The sequence below is a fragment of the Topomyia yanbarensis genome, chromosome 3 (genome assembly GCF_030247195.1).
Source record: "Topomyia yanbarensis strain Yona2022 chromosome 3, ASM3024719v1, whole genome shotgun sequence".
Classification (NCBI taxonomy): Eukaryota; Metazoa; Arthropoda; class Insecta; order Diptera; family Culicidae; genus Topomyia; species Topomyia yanbarensis.
In genome coordinates, this window is record NC_080672.1 from 33,227,702 (window position 1) to 33,254,439 (window position 26,738).

The following is a 26,738-nucleotide window of genomic DNA, read 5'->3' on the forward strand; positions in this document are numbered from 1 at the left end:
TACATTCACAAAACTACATTTACTTCTTTTTCACTCAACATTAGACTTACACAGAATACCACATTCTTTACCTTAACTTTCTATAAATAATAAATAGCATTCATATCACAACCAAAACACAATTAAAAACCGCTGCAAAGTTTTACGTTTATTTTAATTACCCTCGTATCACTTCAATTTTCTTATGGATCGGAAAAAACATTCTACAAATTACGGTTCTCATAATCACCTATAAACTATACTTGGGTAAATACCATCGAGTTCGATTTTCTACTGGAGAAAACACCATGTATACAATGCTAGAAAACAAAATAGGCTCCGCCGAAAATCTAAATCAAACCTAAAATATCAACAAAATATCAGCTACTCAGATCCACACTGGAATGTATTCTCATCTTAGTTCACTAATTAATGAAATGGGTTGATTCTAATCACACGGAATACCTCACGAGCTTGACCAACAAATCGAGACACGCGAAATTGTAGTGAGCAATCGTTTTATAGTACACGAACAACTACAAACATGACAAATGACCGTATCCACCTCCCATCGATTCATCAGTAGTTGTTTTATATTTTTAACAAAATCGTTGAAAGATACTTTTTAATTGCATATTTGCCCAGAAAAATAATGAAGTTTTGAACTCAATCGCTCCACTCCTGAGTCAATTCCTAGTCCCACAAGGAGTACTTGCACCAAATTTGAAGCAAATCGGACAAGTCCGGTGACCAACGTGCCTGAAGTTTGTATGGAGTTCTTCGCCAATTTCAAGGAGAAAACCCACTAGATCGTATTTTCACTGCTAGGTGGCACTATATGTATCGTCTCGTCACTTTCAGGGAAAATATGAGAGATAATTTAATCGTCTACAATTTTGTCAATAGAATATTTCGCAAAAATGTATCGTTCGTGGGAATCGAATACTGCTACACAACCATGCAAAATGCTGGCCCCATGCAAAACTAACTCAGTCATCACTTCGTTAAAAATTTAATAACTTCTTTCAACAAAGCCGAATTGAAGCACTCTTTGAGAAAGTTGTAGACAAATTATCTTCCTTATTTTCACTTACAGTGATACTACGAGTCATATAGTGCCACCTAGCGGTGAAAATGTGAGCTAGTGGGTTTTGCTCCATGTAAATACATCAACCCAGGGACAATTGTGACAGATAATGCTTGTTTAATATATGTACCACCGATTTGATGATGGCGCTACTATGCCTTCTCTGTATGAGTACCACGAACAACGAAACGAAAAAGTTTCAAGAGAAAAGCGTGTTTCGTTACGTGTGTTATGAACGCCGTCAATGCGGCTAGAACAACATTTAGAAAAAGCGTATTCCAAAATGTGGATTAAGAAAACTATTATTAGAGAATTAATTTATCCCCAATTGGAAACCGTCAGCAATGTCACATAAATCTTATTATACATTTAGCTGGAAGTCGTTGTTTTTAGCAACCGGCTTACCTCCTTCCTAAAAATGTTTTAGTTTTCTTGTTGTGTGAAGTTTGTAGTCGGTAAATCGTTGCTGCTTTTTTCTCGAAAAATATAAATGAAAAAAAAATTGGCCAATGAATGTAAATCACCAAGCTTAACAATTCGTGAACCTACGACATCTTGTTTCAAGTTCATTAAGAACGTCAAGAATTTAAGAACGTCAAGAATTTTGATCGGGAAAATAAACAATGCATGTAGTATTTTCTACCTATTTAGTAAAGTTGGTTTTAAATAGAATGTGTGCTTTTATCAGAATTCTGGCAGCAAACCGGTAGTGCTCGGTTTCAGCAAGAATGCTACCAGGAATGTACAATTTTGTTCGACACCTTCCAGAGTTTTGCAACTATTCTGTCCGGCAGATATTGCGATGGTTTTGGTGCGGATCCCTTCAGAATTATTCTAGGAATTTACTCCAGTCTGATAGAAACCTATCGGAACGGCAACTACGGGAGGATTTCATGCCTGGGGAAATGTTTATTGGATCCGGAAGATTTTCGGGAATTCCAGTATAAGTGGAAGTGGCTTGATTTTGAAAGTCGTCTTCTTGTATTTCCGAAAATCGGACTTGTTATTTTGGATTTTTTAAATTCAAAATGGAATCTATGTCTCTGTTTAGGTATAGCGGAATGAGAAGAGCTTCTACAATTTGAACAGCGAAATACATTTGATGATATAAATGCTTAAATTGTTTATTTTTTACAGATATGGAAAATATTATATGGGATACTCCTTTTTCAAATTTTGCTCTATTTGAGCCGCCATGACATCATCAAATCACCACAAAATTTGCTGACGAGTTCAATATATGGGAGCTGTCAAGTTGTCCCCGGGCTGATGTAAATTGTCGAAAAATCCCATACACACTTCATGCATGTTGGTTCGGTAGCTACATCTGTCCGACTTGCTTCAAATTTGGTGCAAGTACTCATGGTGAGACTAGAAATCGACTTAGGGGTGGGCCGATAAGTAACCATTTTTTTCCAAAAACATTGTTCAAACACTGATGTTTTGATGGAGGCTGATAAACATTTTTGCATACTACAACCTATAAATAATATACCATCTAAGGTACGATGAATCCGAGTCAATTACTCCTATTTGATAGGTTTTCTATTCCTATGGAAAATATTTTTAACCTACCTCAACTATTGCTAGGCGATGTTGAACAAAACTACCTATCAAATTAAACCTAACATGTGTATACAGACGGCAAGATTAACAAATTTCATAAGGCACTCGGGGACTGTCTTTGTATGTTTTAATTTTGTTTTTTTGCGCGGGACAGATTGGAATTGTTCGATTTACTTGTTTACAGCAGCTGCTACTCAGCCGCTACGGTTTTGGCATAGGGGAGGATCTCTGTCGATTCCTCAAATCTCCTGCAAAGAGAGCATCGATCCGTTGTGAGTTTTTTGCTCCTCGAGAATCTTGGTCAGCGTTCGGAAAACGTTATCGGGCAGATGGTCCAACAGCATACGAGGCATCACTCTAAGCTCGGTGAAGTCCTCGGCAGTGGCCCAGCGCATCTCGAAGGTGGGACCGCCTGTGTTGGTTTTTCTGCGAAAAGAATACGATACCGTTAGGCATGAGTTTAGTTTGTCTAAAAATTCATACTTTTCCAACTCAGTTTTCTTGCGCCTCACTATGTGCAAGACTCTTCCTCCGGTGTACAGGCGTGTTTTGGCGAACCTTCGCTTCGAAATTTCGCTTGAGAGAAGCCCTCCTTCCTACAAAACGAACGAATTTTAGGGAATATCCATAAAACATTAAGTTAGAGAAACTTACAGCGGCTGTCACCGTTTGGATGGGTCGTTCATTAAGAAGCGGGCTTTCATCGGCTTTCTTCGTTATTTCCGTCACATCATGCCACGTGGTTTCCAGATCACGCGATGGTACGCCAAACAATGCGTAGCCGAAGCCATTCAACATTATGCGCCACTGAAATAAAAAAAACGGTACAAGCTTGAAAACAATGTTCGGTACGACGCACAGTGGCTGGAGGCTGGCCAAAACCTCAAAAATTTATTTTTGAAATATTGATATTTTATATTTTTTCTAAATTTCTCATCTATTGAATGGTGTATATTCAAAATTTTATGATCATTGTATAAGAACACGATTTTTTAACATGAGTTTAAACGTAGCAAAGTCCGGACTTTTTAATGATTTTCATTTCCGAAACCACCATTGCTCTGTTCACTTCAAATGCATGTTGCTCTTTTGATTTTGGTCCGATTTTAGCACAACTAGTTTCATTGGATAGAGGAACGAAAAATTGGGTAGTGGATAAAATACATTTGGTAAATTTGCTTGGAACTATGACTTTTTAGTTTAAATTTGTTTGAGGTGGTCAGATCAATAATACTTTTTTCACTAATGTATGCTGTACAAATTTCGGAATCATTTCGGAACGGTCACATAGTATACATTCTATGGGAAATAACCTCTACTTTTCGAATATCATGGTCTCGTTCTGCGCCTAGGTGCGCAAAAAGGTTTAAAGAGATTTTGAATCTTTGTTGCTTATATGGAGGCGCATGGTGTTTTGTGTAAAATAGTTAGACAATCTACAGTAAACCAACACGTTATACAATGGATTTAAAGTAGTGTTCTTCATTTTTTATGATATTGCTGACATTGGTGAACAGTAACGGAAAATCTATCATGAAAACGGGATCATAGTTATAAGAAAGGTTCAATGACACTGTATGGAAAAATGCATTTAATATTTTACGACTTTTGACATCAAAAATGAGCTCAGCACCTCAAAATTAGCTTAAATTGCGGTTTTCCGCCAAATCAGGTAACATTTGAGGTTTTGTCCGACTTTTGTTTGAAGACCCGCCACTGTGCGACGCAACGGCTTAACTTGTATACAATGATTGTATGATACAGCGGCGCTTGCATTGCACGACAGAAAGATAAAACTAAATTCAAACTCACCTTCGGCAGCTTACAGGCCCTGATGGTTTCGATGACACTAGTTCGCAGATTCTCGATCGAATCCACACCCAGCCTCATCACAAAATCATCCCCAACGCCTATGGTGAATGCATATCCCTCGGTGTACCGCGCAGCCTCTCGACTCAGCAGACCAGCTGGAGTGGCAAAGGCATAAACTCGCAAATCCGGAAAACGGCTCCGTAGCTTCGCAGCCAGCAGAATGGAAACACCCGCTCCCAAACTGTGTCCGGTTAGAACCAGCGTATACTCCGGGTAGGTGTTGAAGATCCGATCGAGCATGTTACCTTCCCGCAGCCGTTTCAGCATACAGTCAACGCCGGCCACCATGCCGCGATGGGCGGAAGAATCCGGTGGCATTCCCGGTGCGTCGAAACGTTCCGCGTTGGCAACCAGATCGGTGAAAACGTCACGCATCGAGAGACTTCCTCGAATCGATATGACGATGCTTTTAGTGCTGTGATCTGCCAGTACGCAGAATGGTAACTGTGTGAACGAGAAAATACCTTATCACTGGGAGGAATGCATTGCAATTAGGAAAAATATTTTACGAACACGGTTTATTGGTTTTCTGTCAGTATAAGAGAAACAGATGGCTGCAGTATTGAGACAGAACACTGATCATGAAGTTGTTAACAATTATCGTGTTGGCACTATATTCAGTTCAGTGTTTTGGTAAGTAATGGCAGAATATATGTATATATATATATATATATATATATATATATATATATATATATATATATATATATATATATATATATATATATATATATATATATATATATATATATATATATATATATATATATATATATATATATATATATATATATATATATATATATATATATATATATATATATATATATATATATATATATATATATATATATATATATATATATATATATATATATATATATATATATATATATATATATATATATATATATATATATATATATATATATATAAATATATACATGTGTATGTGAGTGCATGTGTTAAAGTTATACTCAACAAAATATAGGGACGATAGTCGTACCAGCAGGTACCAGTGCCTGTTTCTATAACGGACAACAACTTCCCTGCAATCGACTGCCTCAACCACTACTACCTCAATGGATGCATCCGTTAGGTCGTAAAAAACGAGCTGCATTTAGCTGGGAAGAATTCTTCAATAAAATCTCAGTAATGGGGAGTCACGACAGTCGTTACACCAAAGACACCCAAGGCTATTTCCACTACAATTACGATAGTAGCCAGAAGTTAACCAACAAAAAATCCTCCGCTGCCACAACTCCTACTGTTAACACAATAACATAGATAAAAATGTATTCATGATATGATACTAGGGTAAATAAATGCAATCAAACATGATGTTCTATTTATTAATTCATACATTTCGGTCAAAACGGCTCAGTACAAAATATCGTTCCAGAGAAGATTAAAACAGACGAAAATGACAGACGCAAGTCCTTTACTAAACTGCCAGATCTTCACGTCATCTCCAATTAAGAGTAATCAAATTGATTATATCAGTGTTTGTGGTAATTACTAGAATGTAGTGAAAATAGCGAAAGGGCGAGACAAAGAAATAGTCTCTTAAAAACAACATTGTGGAAAACATCGCAAAATTATCGTAGTAACGTACTAAAACTGTAAAACAATTTTTTACAAAATTTGAAAATAAATTGGTTTGCACCTTTCAGCGCTAAAATTAGCATGGGGATGCAACTTAGAACAAGAGTTGGCCAAAATTTGTTTAACTTTTTAAATTACGAAACAGATTGGATTCAGTTGTGACACATATGCTGTAAAATTTGTGGCCTACGATTAGCTTAAAATATTGATTAATGTACAGGGTGTTTCAGAATAAGTGTTACCATACTTTTTAGAGTAGTTTAAGTCAGAGCACGGTGTCTTTTTTAACAACTTTATGCAAAAAAAAATCAGCATCTCTGAAACTTCAAGATATGAAAGAATGGGCTTTCCCCTTTCATTTGAAACCAACATCAAAATAATCCGTCGGGGGTCTAGAGCAACTTTTTTTTGAAGTTTTTTTTCGTGAAAACATAGATTTTACAATAGAACTAGTTCATATTTCTGTCCCTAGATGGTGCTTTAGACATTCGAACAACACTAAAAATGAGAATCTGATAGATATTTTAATTGTCTACAACTTTGTTAACTACTAAAAACCGATTTGAAATTATCCGGAAAAGTTGTTTAATATTTTGACGTAGTCTAAGTTAGTTTCACAGAAACCCTAATGGTTTGTAAATCAATTAACACACACTTTTTTCATTTGCCAAATACCTGTGTATAGTTGAACAGTGCATTCAGCGGAATTTGAGATCTTGGAAAGTCTCATCTTTTAGCTGAAAATTATAATTCCAGATTCCACCTGATATAGGGCACCATTAATATTTTTGGGATGCAAAGTTTTAGATAAGTTTTGACCAAACTAGTATGATATTAATATTCTTTTCCAAGATGGTGAGTGATTCCTCCCGCAGAAACAGCTTTTTCAATGATGTATGCCTTTTTTTTCATTTTTGAGATTGTTCTCGGGGATGACTGATAACTATTCTTGCATGAACCTCCTACTTTGTTAGCATCTTCGTATAAAATTCACTTGTCCTGAACTTCAACCTTTATATTTGAACAAACTCAATGAAACTGTTAACATTATTGCAATATTTCGCAAATTTCATTGCAATGCTTGGTTAAAAACGCTGATTATCTTTTTCAAAATTAACTCAATGTGACAAACAGTAAACAAAAAACTTTGAGTTTTTTTTATCAAGATATTTTATTGGGATATATTCGTGGATTTGTATGTATATAAGGATTTTCTTGTACTCAAATCATATTTTATTTTCAAAAGTAATACATTTCGCATAATCTAGGATCAATTTATTAACGATTTCCCGCATAATTCATAGAAAATGGCCGTAAAATCCAACTGCCACTATATACTTTGCGGAAAAATTTGAATAAATCGTTTCACGCTAACCACTAATTTGGACAGTTACTTCTGTGGTTTCCGTTCAAATATAAACTGTGTGTCCCAACATTTCGTCTTGAACAGAATTATAATAGCTGACTTAAACGACCATAACCTAAATTATGCGACGGATGGTCCTTTCTAAAACATAAATGTAAGCAAACCCTTGTAACCAAGCAATACCTTTCGGTGAATGGTAGTTCCTTCGGGCCTATCGGGAAAGATTACAAACTTGAACCAAAAGCACAAATAATTTTCTGTCTCTGTCAAACATCCTAATTTTCAGAAGGTCAATAGGAATTGTCAAAGAAGTTGTAATGAATCCCGTCAAATATTTTCATGTCACTAAACCCAATTATTTTTTTGGTAGTGAAATAAGTGCGAGAAAATATATTTCCAAACCACTAGGCCTCGTGTGAAACTATCTTAGATATAACTTCGTTAAAATCTTAAACAACTTTTCCGGATGATTTCAGATCAATTTTTAGTTGTCAACAAACTTATAGACAATTAAATTTTCTATCAAATTCTCACATTTAGTGTTTTTCGAATGTCTAAAGCACCATCTAGGGACAGAAATATGAACTAGATCGAGTAGTAAAACCAATATTGTTACGAAAAAACTTCAAAAAAAGTTGCTCTGGACCCCCCGACGGCTCATTTTGATCTTAGTTTCAAATGAAAGGGGAAAGTCCATTCTTTCATATTCCGAAGTTTCAGAGATGCTGAATTTTTTTGCATAAAGTTGTTCTAATAAACACACCGTGAGAGATTATGCGTATACACTCAAGTTTTTTTTACGCGGTTTTCTTTTGCGCGGTATTTTTTACGCGGTTTTTTTTACGCGGATTTTGAAATTTACGCGGTTTTCATTTACGCGGTTTTTGAAATTTACGCGGTTTTCATTTACGCGGTTTTTGAAATTTACGCGGTTTTCATTTACGCGGATTTTGGAATTTACGCGGTATCCATCAATGAGGTTCCCTTTATCACGGATTCTTAAATTTAAGTGGTCTTCATTTACGCGGATTTTGAAATTTACGCGGTTTTCATTTACGCGGATTTTGAAATTTACGCGGTTTTCATTTACGCGGATTTTGAAATTTACGCGGTTTTCATTTACGCGGATTTTGAAATTTATGCGGTTTTCATTTGCGCGGATTTTGAAATTTACGCGGTTTTCATTTACGCGGCTCGTATCCCCCGCGTAAAAAAACCTGAGTGTATAGAGATGCACAAAGACTGAAACCAAAAGTTCCAATCGAACCCAAAATAACAGTTCCAAACGAGCAATGTAAACAAATATAGCGGATTTTGGAAGTAATACGTGGGGAGTATTGAGATTGAAATAAAAAGAAAGGTTTGTCATTATGTTTACATATCTCGACAAACAAATGATTACGGCTTCAAAGACAAGTGTCAAAATTCTCTTTGGAAGGAAAATGCGGTCAAACCATTACTGTCGAACTCAGTTCACAACAGTTACTGATAGAGAAAACATTTCTCCTTTGTTTACTACCGACATCCGTGATTGGCGAGTAATCTGCAAAACAAAAATTTGTTTACAATACTTATTAGCCCTTTTGAAAAGTTAATATGGAATTGTGAATGACATCAGCAAAGTAGCCAATCCGGCGGCAATATTGCAATTACCCACAGGGCCGGCGGAAAGCGTGGGTAGTATGGGTAGTACTACCCACTCGAAAATAACCGAGTGGGTAAATACCCACTCGAAATTGTGAACCATTTCAAAAAATTTAGATGTACAACGCATGTATCTCGCACTACACACATTTGAAAACATCGATGTACCACCATTCCATTTGCTTAAACGAACGTGATTTAATGCGAATGTAATGTAAGCGTGTGCATTGCGAAAAGAGAAAAAATCCTTACTAAGGGACCCCTCACCCTATGCTTTCTACCCACTCGGGCGTAAAGTGTTTCGCCGCCCCTGATTACCCATCAACTGCATTCTCGATAAATCCTCTCTTGTACAACAAAAAACATGTATGTTCAGCAACGTAACCCAATACGTTTCCGAGTTGCATGATTGAGTATTTTACGACAAATTTCAAAAAAGAAATTCGTCAAGTCACTCGCTGTTTACACAAAATTCCTGGTTGTCAAAACTAGCACACAAAATAACGTGTAGCCAAATTTACTGTTTTTCTCACCGCGGGTCTTTATATTTAAAGCGTCGCCTTTGGCCTAAGTGTAGCTGCAGACAGAGCTGCCAGATGATTTTGTTGAAATCTGAATCCTTAGGGGAGCCCAGGGCTAGTTGGGGTAAGCTGGCGGAGTCTCTTTTTCTCAGTTTCTATTAGACATATAGCATTGTTTCTCGGTGTGTATCTCAAGTAGTGTGAAATAAATTGTCCAATGTGTTTTTGTTGCATAACATTTTGTTTTGTAGAGTTATGAGCGATATTGTGTTTTCGAGCATACTAAGTAAATTTTCATAATTTTAAACATTTTGTATTGTTTCTCATGAATGAATATATTTTTCGACAATACGTGAAAAGAGCCTTCAGCATACGTATAGACATTGCAAAAATCCAAAAACAAAAATTGTATTTTTCAAACACTTTTTTATAAAAATTCGTTTGGGGTAAGTTAGCGGTCTCGCACGCAGCGCAAGTTGGCGGTACTATTCAATGTGCAAAAATAGTCATCAATATTTTTTATTTCTGAAATTCACTCTAAAGTAAGAGAATCTTTTCTGGTGTATCTCGTCAATTCAGGGAACATTTACTTCGAAAAATTGCCTGAAGAATATCGAAAATGTACGTTTGAATATGAAGTACCCGTTGAAGTTGAAAGGTCAAGGTATAGAGACCGAAATATAGAGCAAATTTTGGTTAAGATACAATTTTATTGAAAAAAACATTCAGCACGTTCCATAAGGACCCTTGAATGCTTATTTTCTGGCGAACACATATGGGATTTTCGATTGATTGACACCGGTGTAGTGGATTGCACTGGTTTTGCACTTTCTAGCAGAAGTGTCAATGGCACATACCCAGTTTTCTGCACTTCTGCTAGAAAGTGCATAACGGTGCAGTTTCAGTGCACTTCACTACACCGGTGTCAATCAATCGAAAACCCCAATACATACCGCCAACTTTCCCCGGGGCTGAGGTAAGTTGGCAGGATTACCGCGCCAAATACTCTTGTCTATAAGGGGTGGGCGTAGCGCAGTTGGTAAATCGATTCCCTTGTACGCAGCGCACCCTGGGTTCGAGTCCCGACCCCGCACATAGGGTTAGAAATTTTTCATAAGAGATTTTTCTAACCCGAAGAGGTGATTGACCTTAGGGTTAAAACCTCTCTATAATCGAAATAAAAAAACTTATCTATAAAAACAAACATAATGCAACAAACACTTCGAAAAAATTCAGAGTTGTTGTCAACAGTCTACCCTATTATGCAACGTTTTTTTTATTTTACACGATCTACCTAATTCAAAACGATAAAAAATGAAAACTGAAAACACCGCCAACTAGCCCCGGTCTCCTCTATTATAAACAATAAAAAGTTTGAGGCATTGACTACTATAAATTCAAGCACTAAAGCAGATTAAAATGAGTACTTTAAAGTAATCTGTACATTTCCCTGCTCAATAGTTTTGTATTTGTTTGAATATAAAGTGTTATGGTTCAATTGACAATAGTCTATCTAAGAAATGGCCATTGTTAATGACAACGGCTGCAGGAAGGGTCAGCCAATAATGGTGCGAAAGGAATGCTAAGTGTATGCCATAGTCTACAACAAATACAAGCTATATGCCGGTACATCAGATGCATGTCACGCAAACTTATGAGACATAAGACGAAGTTAGGCTATATGTAAAACAACATATCGATGCCATCAAATTTGACAAGTACCAGCAGTATGACGGTACAGAAATCCACGACCACTCTGCTTCACCAAGTTGTTTACAACATTGAAAGGCCTTCTGGGTGTATTCCTAGATAGTGAGGAAGCTTTTCACAATGTGTTCCTCCAGTTTATTCTGGAAGCGAAGCGAGGGCATGGGGTATCTGCAAGTATTTCGGGTTGGATAAATGCAATGCTTAGTAATCGCATTCTTCGCGCGTCACTGAGATAGACAGAGATAAGGAAGTTGTGTAATTGCGGTTGTCCTCAGGGTGGCGTTTTGTCACCTTTGCTTTGAAACCTGTTTTTTCGAGGAAACTCAATGAACTAGGATTTCCAATCTACGGGTGTGTGGAACAATATTTGAATTAATGCTACAAGCATTAAGAGCTGCCGAAAAGTGGTGTCGACAAGTTAAATTATCAGTTAATCCAAGCAAAACTTCAATGGTTCTTTTCACGAAGAAGCGAATAACAACCGGGGTTCGTCCCTTGCAGTTCTTTGATTCTGAGCTACTGTGTGCAGATCAAGTCAAATACGTTGGAGTTATATTGGATTCCAAACTGAATGTGTCTGCTCACATTGAGATCAAAGTCCAAAAAACGTGCATGGCCTTCAGGCAGTGCAGACGAACTTTTGGAAAGACCTGGGGTCTCAAAATACATCAATTAAATTTACACGACAATTGTACGTCCGATACTGTCATACGGATGCCTTGTGTGGTGACAGAGGGGAGAGATGAGGACGATCCAGCCATCCCCCTCCAGCTAAACCATCTGCAAAGAATAGCGCTCATGGCGTTGACTGACTGGTGCTTTTACCACAACTCCGACTGCTACCCTTGAGGACTTTCCAAATATCAATCAATTACAAATACACCAATACAAAAACACCACCGTGTGCATACAGACTATAGATTACTGGGCTTGGGAACAGTAACCATGTTGATCTTGTTATCAGTCATACACGACTGTTGTCACAAATGATTACATGGGGTGAAGATATTCCTGCTCCCAGCGATATTACACTCACATGTAGGTTTCCTTACAGGACATTCCATGTGAAGATTCCCTCTCGAGTGGAGTGGTTGACTGATATGGAAAGACAACAACAAACGCAAGTCGCTTGTTACACTGACGGCTCTCTGATGGAGAAACGTGCTGGTGCCGGTTTCTACTGTCGTGAATTGAGATTGGAACATTATTTGGTGCTGATATTCATGTTGCATTTTGTGCAGTGGATATTGACCTAAGCTAACGTTTCTGAGGTAATGATCGATTATCCGTTCCAAAGCTTTCAGAAAAAAAACTTAAGCTGATAGGCTTAAAACGGTTGGCTTCTTCATAGCTTGAGCGCCGACCTGTGGGAATAAATCTAAATTGTTTCTCACCATGCTATCGGGATATACACTACCAGTCAAAAGTTTAAGTTCACTTGCTTTTTTTTAAATTTTACATTATTGAGTGGGTTTTTCATGGGATTTTCGATTGATGTGCACCGGTGTAGTACATAATGCGTGTAACATCTTAGTATTGCGAGAGCTCACTACAAAAATTATATTCCAAATTGTTTTTTTCTATTTTTCTTTACTAAAAGGTAAGTAGAATTTTTTTATATTGAAAATCGTAACTATCGAAAAAAATATCTATTCTTCAAATTGACCTATTTCGAAGATTATCATCTCATTGAAAAGTGAAAAAAATTACATATTTTATGTGTCGATCGTAGAGAAATGGGTCGAAAAATAATTTTGAATAATGATACTTAATAACTATAGCTTTTTGAAATATCACATTAACATTGTACGGTGAACTTTTGACTGGTAGTGTATCTGGTAGCAAAACTGATAAGCAAAATGTTTCAAGACATGTTTAAGAATTTTAAATCCTTTTGGTAGCAGCATGGGAAAGATTTCATCTTTTCCAGGTGAATTCTATGGAGCAAAGCTGCCAACTGTCCACTTGGCCGATTCAGTGGTAACCAGTACTAGCGCCTACGAGTCCGAATCGCCAGAATGAGATCTGTGAACATTGTTCACCTCCAGGTCGATACAATCTGGAAAGTATGCGTCGAAAAGACAACAAAGAACATCTTTTTCGTCCATCGCATAAACACCATCTCTGGTTTTCATGGAGTTTGAAAATCTTTCGATTTCGAGGGAATTTTATTTAACCTGAAGGCCTCGTTCAGACTAAAGTATTAGAGCATAGTTTTGCCAGTCAGCCTGCTCTGCAGATCTAAAACATTTCTTATATGCACTACCGGCTGGCCTGATAGCCAAGCTCTTCTCACATCCTTCTTCATTCTTTCAAGCTCAGCCTTCCACCAAGGGGTTCCACTAGTCGATTTAACAGTACGAATTGGACAAACTTATGGCGTCTTCGTTTTTTGACGTGCACTACACCGGTGTAGTCGGAGCTACACTCATTCAAACTTGGGTGTAATCAGTCTATCCCTTTTTTTTTGCACTACACCGGTGTAGCACCAGGTAAAAACGAAAACGCTATTAGAGTAGGATGCTACTATGAATGAGTTTGTCGTATCCACGACGTCATCCAAGTCATCTAGTTGACTAATTGTTGGAAAATATCCAAGAAATTTAGTCGCCAAGTTTTCCAAAAAGAGGTCCCTTTTTGTAGATTCAGGATTATGATATATTACCACATTGAGAGCGACATCAAGATGATCGAAAAATATATATATTTATGGTCGGATAGACGGTTCAGATTTATTTGGAACCTGTTAATTTTCCACCTCATGCGAAACTTTTCCAGCGCAAAGCGTTATGTCTAACACTTCCTTTGTCCCAGACATCGCAAGAGTTAACCGGTTTCCTACATTCAGAATATGTAGTTTTGTACTACTTTTTTACTACATCAGTCCAGAGTCTCTCAAACTGATTTCTGAGCTGCCCCAAATGATGTGATGATCATTTGCATCATTGCTGATAATGAGCGGAAGCCCATTTCTGCTAGAATTTGACAATTCGCTTTTGAAATCATGAGAAGGGGATGACTCGTTATACTGCAGTTACAGCGATGTTTTAGTTATGGTTCTCGTGGAATCCCTAGCGCTCCTCAAGCCTGCGTGATTCTTCATTATCTATTCGGCCGCCAAGTATTGAGTAGAGAATTCATCTCTCCAAAATGCCTCTTCATCTCTTAACGTCCATTCCTCATGGTCGTACAGTGCAACAAGGAGTACCAGTGATTTGTACAGAGCAAGACTTTTGCGCTTCTGTACACTTCGGAACTTCAGTAACTACACAAACTGTGGAGTCTTATTTGCAGTACACATTCTTATTACGCATCTAAAATCGTTATCATATACAACTACTATTTCAAGCCATATGAACCTGTCAACAACCTCATACAGTACCCATCCATTTCCACTTTAAAACCACCGGTGTTTATCGATCGGTCCAAAAAGAAAAATCATCATTTTAGATGTAATTTTTGATAATCCGGACATAGCCCCTAACTTCACTTAGTGCGATTTCACTTTACAGTTTCTATGTAAAAAATGCGGTAATAGAAAGATAATATAATAAGATATAATAGCACAAATACGCACACGACAGTTGTTTTACTTGGAATACCTTCCATCTTTCTAGAGCTTTTATTGAAAACGACATTTCTACAATGAGTGACTCTTTGTTTACTTTCTCTTTCGATTTTTACGGCGTCACTATCACTTTTCACTAATTTTACAGTATAGATCGAAGACGGTGGTTTTGACTAGCATATTATGCAAAGAATTGAGGGATAAATGTTAAAGCGACCGAATTATTAACAGAAAAGAAAGTAAACAAAGAGAGTGACTTATTGTAGATATGTCGTTTTGAATAAAAGGTCTAGATTTATGCTTTTGACCTATTACAAATATACAAGATACATTAAATACACAGCAATTTAATGCGCACCGCTTCTGCCAGTACCCGCACTACAGTCCCATATGCATTTTCATAAGTTTTGAGTTACCCTCAGGGATAGGTCTCATTTTTATTGTACTATCAAACAACGCACTAAAAATTATTGATTTATTCAAAAATGTGCAAAAAACACCAAGGGACCATCCATAAATGACGTAGCATTATATGGGGGAGGGGGGAGTTTTGTATTTTGTGATGATGTGTGACGACAGGGAGGTAGGGGGTCATGTCATGCTACGTAGCTTTTTAAAGAGGAATAACTAACAGCGTTTTTTATTTTTTTAAATTACGTGTCAAGGGGGGGGGGGGAGAGTTACCGTCAAGCTACGTAATTTCCAAAAGGAGGGGGGTATTTAGAGGTTTGTTACGAACTGCTACGATGGGGGAGGGGGTGGGGGTTGTTAAAAATCACTCAAAAAATGCTACGTCATTTATGTATGGTCCCCAACTAATGTCCGTCCCATATGAAAAGTACCTATATACGAGTCCCATATGCATTTTGGATGAAAGCTGCATACAATATTTATTTGTTATATTTGCATTGCGAAACTGATTGGAGCCGTGGTAGAGCATAGTGTAATTATAAATCGTACCCGGCTCTCCTGGGTACAAAATAAAACAAAAATATTATGGGCGCATTTTCTCAACATGATGATTTTGCATATCGGACTGTTATGCGAGTACCGGTAATATTCGTGGTATGGAATCAAAAGTTTAACTTTATTCATTTATTCAATTATTGTGCGATTTTAGAGGTAGATCCCTGTTTGCCATTTGGATAGCGCTGCTGTCACAGAAGAGTTCATCGATAAATTCTATGCAAACAGCCATGCTGACAAATTCCATAAACCATTCTAATTATATGCGAACGAAGTCAACTATACCTTCGTATAGTCACGCCTAATCAACTTATCTAAATAAGCAAATTATTTAAGTACCGTAGCTTTCGAAGCAAAAGTAATCTAACCGCTCGAGTTTCACCCACAAAAACAACACTCTATACATCACTGCTGGTACTATAAGAACCAAATCAAAGGCCCGTTCCAAGCAAGTGACCGATAAACGGTGTGGAAACCTCAGAAACCAGTTCTAATTCGCCAACCGGAATTACAACTTCCTTATCGGACACACACGGAAGGCACAAAAATTGAGCCGAAGTGATTTATTGTTCCCACTTTCTACTATAAAAACTGCTCACGTAGTAATACAATTGTTCAGAATAATCAAAACAACGTGGCGCCATCACCCTTTACGCAAACAAAATGAACAAAATTACGATCAGTCTGCTGTTAGCCGTTCTATTCGCGGCAGTGGTAATGTGTGAATCAACATCAGAAGATGGATATGTGGAGTTACTGAAGATGCCTCCCGCAGCGGATTATATGCGAGGTAATTGACTGCTCAATAATTGATTAAATTTAAAACTTAAACCACCAACTAAATTGACAATTTCAGACGATCCGAACTCCGACATGTCACCGGATCATGTTGATGAGCAAACCTGGAATGACTACATGAAGGCGAAAAACTCCAAGTTTCTCGGAGTGGATCGAAGCTCCGAAGAGTTATCAGTGAATTAAAAATCCCTTTTCATGTTATCCATTTTGTGTACGGGTTTAGTGTTTCAAAATAAATTATAATTACTTAACGCGCACATACCTCAAATACATGATTTTTAAAAGAAGCATGCAGCACATCTTCACTGCGAACCCGGGAGGTATACTGAACACCGGACACATGACATAGACAGCAGTTGTCGTCGATGATGATCTGTGGTTTTCGCCTAAAATAGAAAAATGTTAAATACCTAGTTACCTAGTTCAAGTTACCTACTGCCAAAGTACACCTACCGGAAACACGCGCAGCATGTCATTTTCGGCACTAACCGATAGGGTCCTGTACAGCAGTGCATGTAGCAAACCATCGGCCAACCGTAGGCAGCCAGTGCAAACCTTAGGAAGTGTCGTGCATTTTTAATTGTCATCCACGCCGGCGATGTTGCGAATACCCTGGTAATATCGGTGGAATATCTCGGTCCATCATCATTCAGCATTCGTATTCGTCGCATTTCTCTCGTCTCCCGCTTTTGTCGCACCCTTAGCAGAACACATCCGGCCATAATATCCGACGGTACCAGATCCGTCCCCCGGAACAAAGCACTCAGCAAACTGGCCACCTGAGTGAATGCTTCATGGCCAAATTCGTCCTTCCGGAGGCAGCAGAATGCCCACCGAAACCGGCGGAACCACAGTTTCGACACTTTGCGGTGTATTGCCGACTCCGTCGGTCCATTGTCATTGCTATCCCTACCATTTTTATACTTGGCCGACCCCAGCGGGTCAAATACTATAGCTAATCCGAAGATAATAAGCGCAAATACTACCCAGTTGAATAGTACGATTGCTGTAATGAAAAAGCGAGAAAAAAATTAATACGTTCGACGGTTACACAAACTGAGTGAAGACATGGAGGCAGTCGAGCGGAATGCAAAAAGCGGCATACAGAATGACATGCCACGCGGATTAATGTGCATAGCTGATCCGAAGGAACAGTTTGCCTGCCCTTGATGTAGCTGGGAGATGTAATTAATATATCTAACTGATTTCAATGACACAGGTGAACATGCAAGTGCAGCGTCACTGCAACGTGATTACAAATTCGAGCCACCGGTGACGGTGACGGCGCACAGTGGCTGGAGGCTGGCCAAAACCTCAAAAAATTATTTTTGAAATATTGATATTTTATATTTTTCCTAAATGACTCCTATATTGAATGATGTATATTCAAAATTTTATTATCATTGGATAAGAATACGATTTTTAACATGAGTTTAAACGTAACAAAGTCCGGACTTTTTAAGGATTTTCATTTCCGAAATCACCGTTGCTCTGTTCACTTCAAATGCATCTTGCTCTTTTGATTTTGGTCCGATTTTAGCACAACTAGTTTCATTGTGTAGAGAAACGAAAGAACTTGGTTAGTGAATAAAATACATTTGGTAAATTCGCTTGGAACTATGACTTTTTAGTTTAAATATGTTTGAGGTGGTCAGATCAAAAATACTTTTTTCACTAATGTATTCTGTACAAATTTCGGAATCATTTCGGAACGGCCACATAGTATACATTCTATGGGAAATAACCTCTACTTTTCGAATATCATGGTCTCGTTCTGCGCCTAGGTGCGCAAAAAGGTTTAAGGAGATTTTGAAGCTTTGTTGCTGATATGGAGGCGCAAGGTGTTTTGTGTAAAATAGTTAGACAATCTACAGTAAACCAACACGTTTTACAATGGATTTAAAGTAGCGTTCTTCATTTTTTATGATATTGCCGACATTGGTGAACAGTAACGGAAAATCTATCATAAAAACGAGATCATAGATATAAGAAAGGTTAAATGACACTGTATGGAAAAATGCATTTAATATTTTACGACTTTTGACATCAAAAATGAGCTCAGCACCTCAAAATTAGCTTAAATTGTGATTTTCAGCCAAATTAGGTAACATTAAAGGTTTTGTCCGACTTTTATTTGAAGACCCGCCACTGTGCGGCGTCGAGAGTCAATTTGTTGTTTGCTATTCTAGCTAGTGATCAGTTAAGGGTCAATTGTAGCAAACATTGTCGGACGTGTTTTTTTACTTAATTCAGTTCGCACTAAGCTAAATTTGATACAAAACATGTAATTTTAGCCACTGAAATGGTGATGTAGAATATGAGCCCATCATTCTAGCACAAAACTGTACGAGCTGGAAAACGCTGGTGATTCAGTTTCTATTAACCCTCCGGCCGTAGGGTAACCGTCCTAAACTTTACGACGATTTTGCATGAATTTCACAACATTGTGATCACTATCACAAGATGGCAGCTAATATGAGTGACGTCGTCTCTTTTTATTCTTGATTTATTTTATGCAAATCCAAACAGTGTGTTACGCAAGAAATTATCACATGTAACACGCAACACATCATATCTCAGATTGTATAGAAAATATGTTACTGTGTATCAAAAGCGAACATGGTATGGAATTTGAATTCATTTGGAGTTTTCTAGCCGTTCATTTTTCACGTCATAAAACACGTTGTGAAAGAAGCAATCAGCTGCTTACTGAAAATTGCGCATGTCTCCTACAGGTATTTTATTTTTAAGCTGCCCACAGATGCTGTAACATAATACATACACAACGGAAGTTTTCTTTTTATTCAAGTATCCTTTCATCTTTGCATTCATCGCAAGACTTCTCCTTTCGATGGCTTTGTGCTTATTTTTATTGGGTTTAGTAACTCACATGCAATAACCTTCCGGAAGTCTCGCCATTTACTACATTTGAACAACCGGTTGCAGCTTTATAACGATTTCTCTAGAATTTCTAACCGTATTGTACTTCATGTCGTTCAAGGCTCAGAGCACTCTGGTAGAGTGTGTGAGAATAAGGTCCTTGTTAGGATGCGCGTAAAAAATGTTCCCAGTTTCGCCTCCATTTGGGGCTCGATCAATTGATCCTACATGCTTTACCTTCTTAACTTTCTTTTATAAGTGTGGCAGTATACTGAAAGACACCAACAGATGGCAAGCGACGAGCTTTAGGCGGTGTTTGCGACAAATGCAACACTAGTTCATTCCCTGATGCGGTCAAACTGTTTTGCTGTTGACTTTTGCAAATGTCTGGCAAGACCATCGATTCGAAGATAAACATGAGGCTTAACATAGCAGATGTTGCGATAGTGTAATTTCACCATCTACGTCATGCGGTACTGGTTATATTCAACAACATTAGCCATGCACACGCAAAAAATCCGTTCATCAGTTCACGAAAAAAATAAAGATTTCGTGAACTGAACTATTTACGAAAATTGCGATCAATTTTCTGATATTATGAAAAATAAACCTCGTATTCATGAAGCTATTTGTCTTTCCAAAAATTGGTGTACGCCAAAAATATGCATGGTGTTACATTCGGATGTTTGGTTGGGTTACTGTACGGACCAATTTTTTTCAAGAGTTGTCCTACTGGAGCTGTGGATCTAAATTCTCGGAAGGGCTACCCGTCAAAATCACTCACTACAATTGCAGATGAGACGGGTAATGCCACACGCTAAAAACACTGCTTGGGGACCATTCATAAATTACGTAAAGCAAAAAGTGCCCAAAATTAACTCCCCCGTCCTCCTATATAACAAATTATCACAAATTTCTCCATCCCCTTCCTCTATTACGTAACAAATTCCTTGAAAAAAAAATTTTCTTCGGTGAAAACATGATACGTGACAGGCCCATGGGCACGGGGGGGTTTGGGGGTTTAAACCCCCCCATGATCGTTTTGAATTACTTTTAAAAATTTATTATTTTCCTATCCAGGCAAACTGCAAACGGTTTGGACACATAAAATGTCATTTGAGTTCGGTCACTTTAGAAACAAGTCAATGAAGAAACCAAGGACGAAACTTTGCGAGGGTGGCTGGAAAGGGATATGTCAAGTTGGACGGCTTTTCTGAAGGATCGGTTAACGCATCGACAAGCTTCGATATTAGCAAAAGTAGTGAATAGACAGCAGATGTCGGTCAGAGGGCTAGCAACGGCAGAAAAATTTTACCGCCGATGATTATTCCGTTATAGTGGCAGCGAAATGGATCGCGAAAATTGGCATCGGTATAGGGTGAAACACCGCCGCCGAGAAATTCTCAGCACTACCTAGCAGATAAATAGGAACGACTAGCACCAACAAGGATAAGAAACCCGGCGAAGGTGGTTGTAAACAGATGTAAATCCTTATGGTCGACACCCCCGGACCGGTTCATGTCTCAACAGGGTACGATATTTGCAGCAGACCTGAGCAGGTGAGATATATCGCGAAGGTTTGACAGCAAGTAAGGAAAAGTAGCTATGGATAAAAACATGATGATTCACACAAAACAAAATAAGCAAGAACACTAAGTACTAAAACAGTACTCAACGGTTGCCCCGGATGGATGAGGATTACGAGATACAAGAGGTTTAAGTTTAGTCGGTTGGCTTAACAACTACTACAAACCAATCCGAATCCACCACGAGCCAGCATTCAACACAGTCGGAAATGCCAAAAAAGTCACTAGAGGCCAAATTATTGAATATATTCATAGGGTATCTTTGGAGGAAATGTTTCGTAAAAATATTCCCCACAACCCGATAAAAATTAAATTGAGGCATGGCTTACTATGATTGAAAAAAATATTTACTTTTTTTACTGACGAGGTAGAAAGTTGGTATCTTCGACAAAGTTTTAGGAATGCTCATAATAAAGAATTTTGTTAAACAACTTGAGCTTGTAGGACTTAATGTTATCGATTTTTAAAGTGTTTTCGAAGGCAAGCCCCTTAAATTTAGCTATTTAATATAGCTTTTTCGCTGTAACTTTTCGTGCAAACGATGTTCCAGACAAATGTTGAGGTATTAACACCACATAATATTATTGAAGACTGCATGTAAAAATTAAATTATTGTTGAATACTGCATATGAAAATATTGTTGAACACTGCATATAAAATTTTTACATGAAATCGGCGGCGCCGCGCACACCTCTTGTAAAAATACTCATTCGTTTTAGAGTTATTGAAGAATTTAAAAAAAATTTACACCAACTTCAACTGCGTATAAGGGAGAAAGGTGCAAACCAAAATGGACGAGCAGGCACTATTTTCAATTTCCGGACTACGCAAAATAAAGGTAAGAAGGTTTTAAGCTCATTTTGTAATGTTTTACTTGGGTATTTTTACTTACAGTCTTCAACAATATTATGTGATTTTAATGCCTCCATATTTGTCTAGAGCACGGTTTTCACGAAAAGTCACAATGGAAAAAGTTATATTAAAAAAACTAAATTTTAGGGTGTTGTCATAGAAAACGCATTACAAATCGATAACATTAAATCCTACAAGTTCAACTAGGTCAACAAATTTCTAAAGCTTTGTCGAAGACACCAACTTTCTACCTCGTCAGCATAAAAAGTTCATTTTTTTAATTTGATCGTAGTAAGCCATGCCATATTTTAATTTTTATCAGGTTGTGGGGAATATTCTTACGAACAATTCGTCCAAAGATACCCTGTGAATATATTCGATGGTTTGGCCTCTAGTGAAAAAAGTTCGCGTTTTTGGGGTTTCCGACCACTATGCTGCGGTGTCTTTTGATGACTTCTGCTCGATAACAAACATTTACCCAATTTGTTGAGCAGAGTCGTTTGGTTCACAAGACTAGGTCCAGGCCTCTGAAAAAATCTTCAAAGTTTGAGGGTTTCTGTACGTTTCTTTTAAAATAAACTTCAAAGTTCAAGGGTTTATGTACGTTTCTTTTAAAATAAACGTTAATAAATCAACCCCCCCCCCCCCTTGAGAATTTACTGCGCACGGGCCTGTTACGTAACGATCTAGCTTACTTCTCCTCCCCCCCTATGGCACAACTTGTCGTACCCCCTCCTAAAATCGTTACGTAGTTTATGAATGGTCCCTTCGCGTCAATTACAGCGGACCGTGTTTCTGAATGTCATACTCTCTGTACAGTTCAGATAGGTGCGCGCGTAGAGATTTCGCGAGCGCGTGTATCATCGCGAAGAACTCGAGCGTTTGTACGTTAAAGTGTTCGATTGCGTGTGCGTTTGTGTGTTCCGTGTGCTAGCCTATACATAACTGTAAACGTGTGTAAATTCTATTTTATAACCGTGTGCCGTTCGCATATTCGCGAGTGTTCTTGGATGATCGCGCACGGACCGTGAATCTGATAGTTAATTTTCGGTGTACCATTCAGATGCTAGAAGAAAGTGATATCTTCCAAATCACTAGAGTTCCTGGTCATGTCGCCATAGAAGGCGTTGTCTAGTGGATATGAGCTTTATTTTTTTATTGGTCCGACTGAATGTATGGACCTGAGTTTCTAGGACGGAGACGGAGCATAATGGTTTCCGGACGTGACCGATTCATGATCGCGCGAACACGGACGTTTGAAGGCTCGAGACGTGTGAACCTTTGTTAGCACTAAATTCATTCATCTTATTACCGGGGTGCTATAAAGTTTGCGCGATCGCAGGCGTAGGTGTGCGTGGTTGATCGCGAAGGGCTTAAACGTTCGTATATTAAAGTGTTTGTCGCGTGTGGTTGCGTGCATGTGACTTCGCGTGTATAAATTCGATTTTGTAACCGTGCGTTCTAGGATTGTCATGCGGACCGTCATTGTGATATTTAGTATTCGGTGTACGGTTCACATTCTGACAGGGAGTGAGTAACCCCATATCACCTGAGTTCCCGGTCATGTCGCCACGGAATGTATTGTCCAGTGGATACGAGTTGTCTTTTTTTAATTGATCCAATTGAGGCATGATCCTAGACTACCAATACTAGCTGATAGACACGAGCGCGGGAGTTTGTAGGTTCACGCTTGAGACTGCGTTTGAAAATTTATAAGTGCTAAGATGTTCACCTTATCATCGGGATGTTATCATGTTTACGAGAACGCGGGTGTAGGTTGCGAAGATGATCGCGTAAGACTCAAGCATTTATATGTTAACGTGCTTGTCGCATGTATGTGACTTCGTGTGTATAAATTCGATTTTCATGTCGCCATGGAACGTGTTGTTTAGTACGAGAGTATGATATGAGCGTCATTTTTCTGTTTGGTCCACCAAAAGGTAGTTCACTCCTGAGGCCGCGTTTGTGAATTTATAAATGCTAAACCGTTCACTTTGTCACCGCGTGCGATGTGCGTGGATGATCGCGAAGGACTCGAGCGTTTGAATGTTGACATTTTTATCGCGTGTGCTAACGCGTGTGTAACTTAGCGTGTATACATTATTTTATATAAGCGTATGGCCATGCGCATGTTCGCGTATTTCTGAATGATCGCGCGCGGACCGTCAATATATGGAAACCCGGGGCTATTCGGACCTACCTAAGCAAATCACCCTTTTCTGTGGATAGATGTGCAAAAAATTATCGGTCAAAGGTCCTAATTGTTTGTTTGAAAACTCAGCTACATTTTGGAGCCATAAAAGTTCATTTACACCTCTCCATCCTAGCTGTTGGCGACGATTTGCAAAACTGACCCCACTGGCACAGTAGGAGAGCAGACAAATGCTTCGCCCCCGCGAAAGAAGGTCTCCGTGCGCAATAAAAAGTTCCGTTGGATAATCAATAATATTTGTTATTTTTATTCCCCACATTTTGTAAAAAAGCCCTAAAATCCACGGCTCTCTTCAGCTACCGAAATGAACCCTGACAAATAAACGAATAAAAAAATAAGATGAATGAGTCATGTTATGGATATACTTGGAATGTTGCAGAATATACTAAAGGCTGTTAATTAAAATACCGAATCGATGTACAGCATCGGACAAACCAATAAAGACATTGCAGTCTCGGGTTTCTTCCTACACAGTAAACTAGATGTACACCAGATAATAAAGTGGCTCAAAAACTTATCAGCTTATCTAAGAAGGATTTCAGTACTTATACTGGGTTAATTACTGGACACTGTGGTAGTAATCATCACATGAAGATAGTTGGGAGGCTTCAAGATGACACTTGTCGTTTTTGCAATAGTGATAGAGAATCTTCGGAACACTTATAGTGCAATTGTCTTGCACTATTCACAAAAAGGAACAAATTCTTCGGATTGGGACTAACTGTACCATCGAGAATCTGGTCAATCTCTTCTAAAAAGGTAGTTAATTTCATACGATATATAATACCTGATTGGTAAAATGCTAAAAATCCAGTAACAGCGGTTACTCAAACAAATAGTAACTAGCTGAGGTGGTAAGCGTATAGTAAATAGGGGATATACCCCAATAGATCAAATAACTGGTCGCAGTGGTTAATGTACCCAACAAAGGAAAAAAAACTAGATGTAGCTAGAAAATTAGTATACCCATAAAACAGGTGGAAATACCAACTATTATAAGATTTATCTTTTACCAGATAAAAGCAACTAATTCTAACTAGATTTAAGTTATCTAGTTGGTGCTGTGTTTGTGATATTTTGTGGTAGGTTGGTTAACTCTACATAACTCTTTAATTACTCATTAATTCTAAGTATCTTTTACTTGAAATAAGTTAAATATTATGTAGATTTCTGCCAATTAATTGGTAAATTCTACCTCCTTTTAGGCACTAGGCTAGATGTATCCAGTTAACCGTGTACGAAACACTATGTTAAAATTAATCTCGTTTTTATTTAAAACCCACCAACAAAAAGTGTGACCTTAATTCACTAGAGGCCAAGCCATCCAATATATTCATAAGGTGTCTTCGGAGAAATTGTTCGCGTGAGCATTCCCTCTGATAAAAATTAAAATTAGGCATGGCATACTATGATCGAGCTGAAAAAAAAACAAAATTATTAAACTGACAACGTTGGTGTATTCGACTAAGTTTTAGAAATGCTCGTAAGGAAGAATGTTGTCGAAGAACTTGTCGAATTAAAAGTTATCAAGTTATAAAAGGTTTTTAAGGCGACTATTAAATTTGGTTTTTTACATATAATTTTTTCCACCATGACTTTTCGTGCAAACGATGTTCCAGGCAAATATTACGATATTAAAACCACATAATATTGTTGAAGTTTGAAGTTTTTAAATTGTTTTACGCCATCTTCAACTACGTAAAAAATGAAATGTGCAAACCAAAATGCACGAGCAGACATATTTTTCAATGTCTAGACTATGCAAAATAAAGGTAAGAAGGTTTGATCCGTGGCACTCTAGAACTCTATGAATAAGAAAGACTTACTTTATTATGTTTTTTAACCTTTTTGATACAAAAATCAGCAAAAAAATTGTTTCTCAAATTTTAGTAATTCTTGGTTTGATATTCAATTACAAGTATTATTTTCACTTATACGTGATTATTTCCTATTCTATAAACGGGGAGCGAAAATGTAGCATTTTGAATATTTTTGGAGATCCCAAAACGATAATACACAAATACACATGTCATAATGAATTGGATGCTTACAAAAGAATGTTATACCATCAATTGCCAAATTTAACGAAAAAATCTGGAATTTTTTTTTATTTATTTTATATGGAGAATGTCAAAAAACATTTCATGTGAGCTTCTTTTATTCACAGGGTTCTAGAGTACCACGGATCAAACCATTTTACCTTTATTATGCATAGTGCCGTCCATTTTGGTTTGCACCTTTTTCTCTTATATGCAAAAATCTTCAAAAACATTGAAACGATAAAGTATTCTTACATACAGTCTTCAACAATATTATGTGGTTTTAATACCGCCATATTCGTTTGAAACATCATTTGCACGAAAAGTCACAGTAGAAAAAGTTATATTAAAAAAAACTAAATTTAAGAGGGTTGCCATACAAAACGCTTTATAAATCGATAATCTTTAGTCCTACAAATTCAAGTTTTTCAATAAAATTCTTCATTACGAGCATTTCTAAAACATTGTCGAAGACACCAACTTTCTA

The 26,738-nt window shown here is 37.7% G+C and overlaps 1 protein-coding gene across 2 annotated transcripts in view; it reads right to left on the minus strand.

The window, feature by feature from the left end:
• Positions 1-26,738, minus strand: part of LOC131694300 (diacylglycerol lipase-beta-like) — a 91,977-nt gene continuing 65,239 nt past the window's right edge. For both annotated transcript variants that reach the window (XM_058982925.1, XM_058982924.1), the window contains 6 exons: positions 17,136-17,688; positions 16,945-17,068; positions 4,445-4,948; positions 3,287-3,439; positions 3,116-3,228; positions 1-3,058 (listed from right to left, as the gene is read on the minus strand). In XM_058982925.1, the coding sequence (XP_058838908.1) occupies positions 2,872-3,058; positions 3,116-3,228; positions 3,287-3,439; positions 4,445-4,948; positions 16,945-17,068; positions 17,136-17,688 (1,634 nt within the window). In that variant the 3' untranslated portion in view covers positions 1-2,871. The remainder of the gene's footprint in view (positions 3,059-3,115; positions 3,229-3,286; positions 3,440-4,444; positions 4,949-16,944; positions 17,069-17,135; positions 17,689-26,738) is intronic.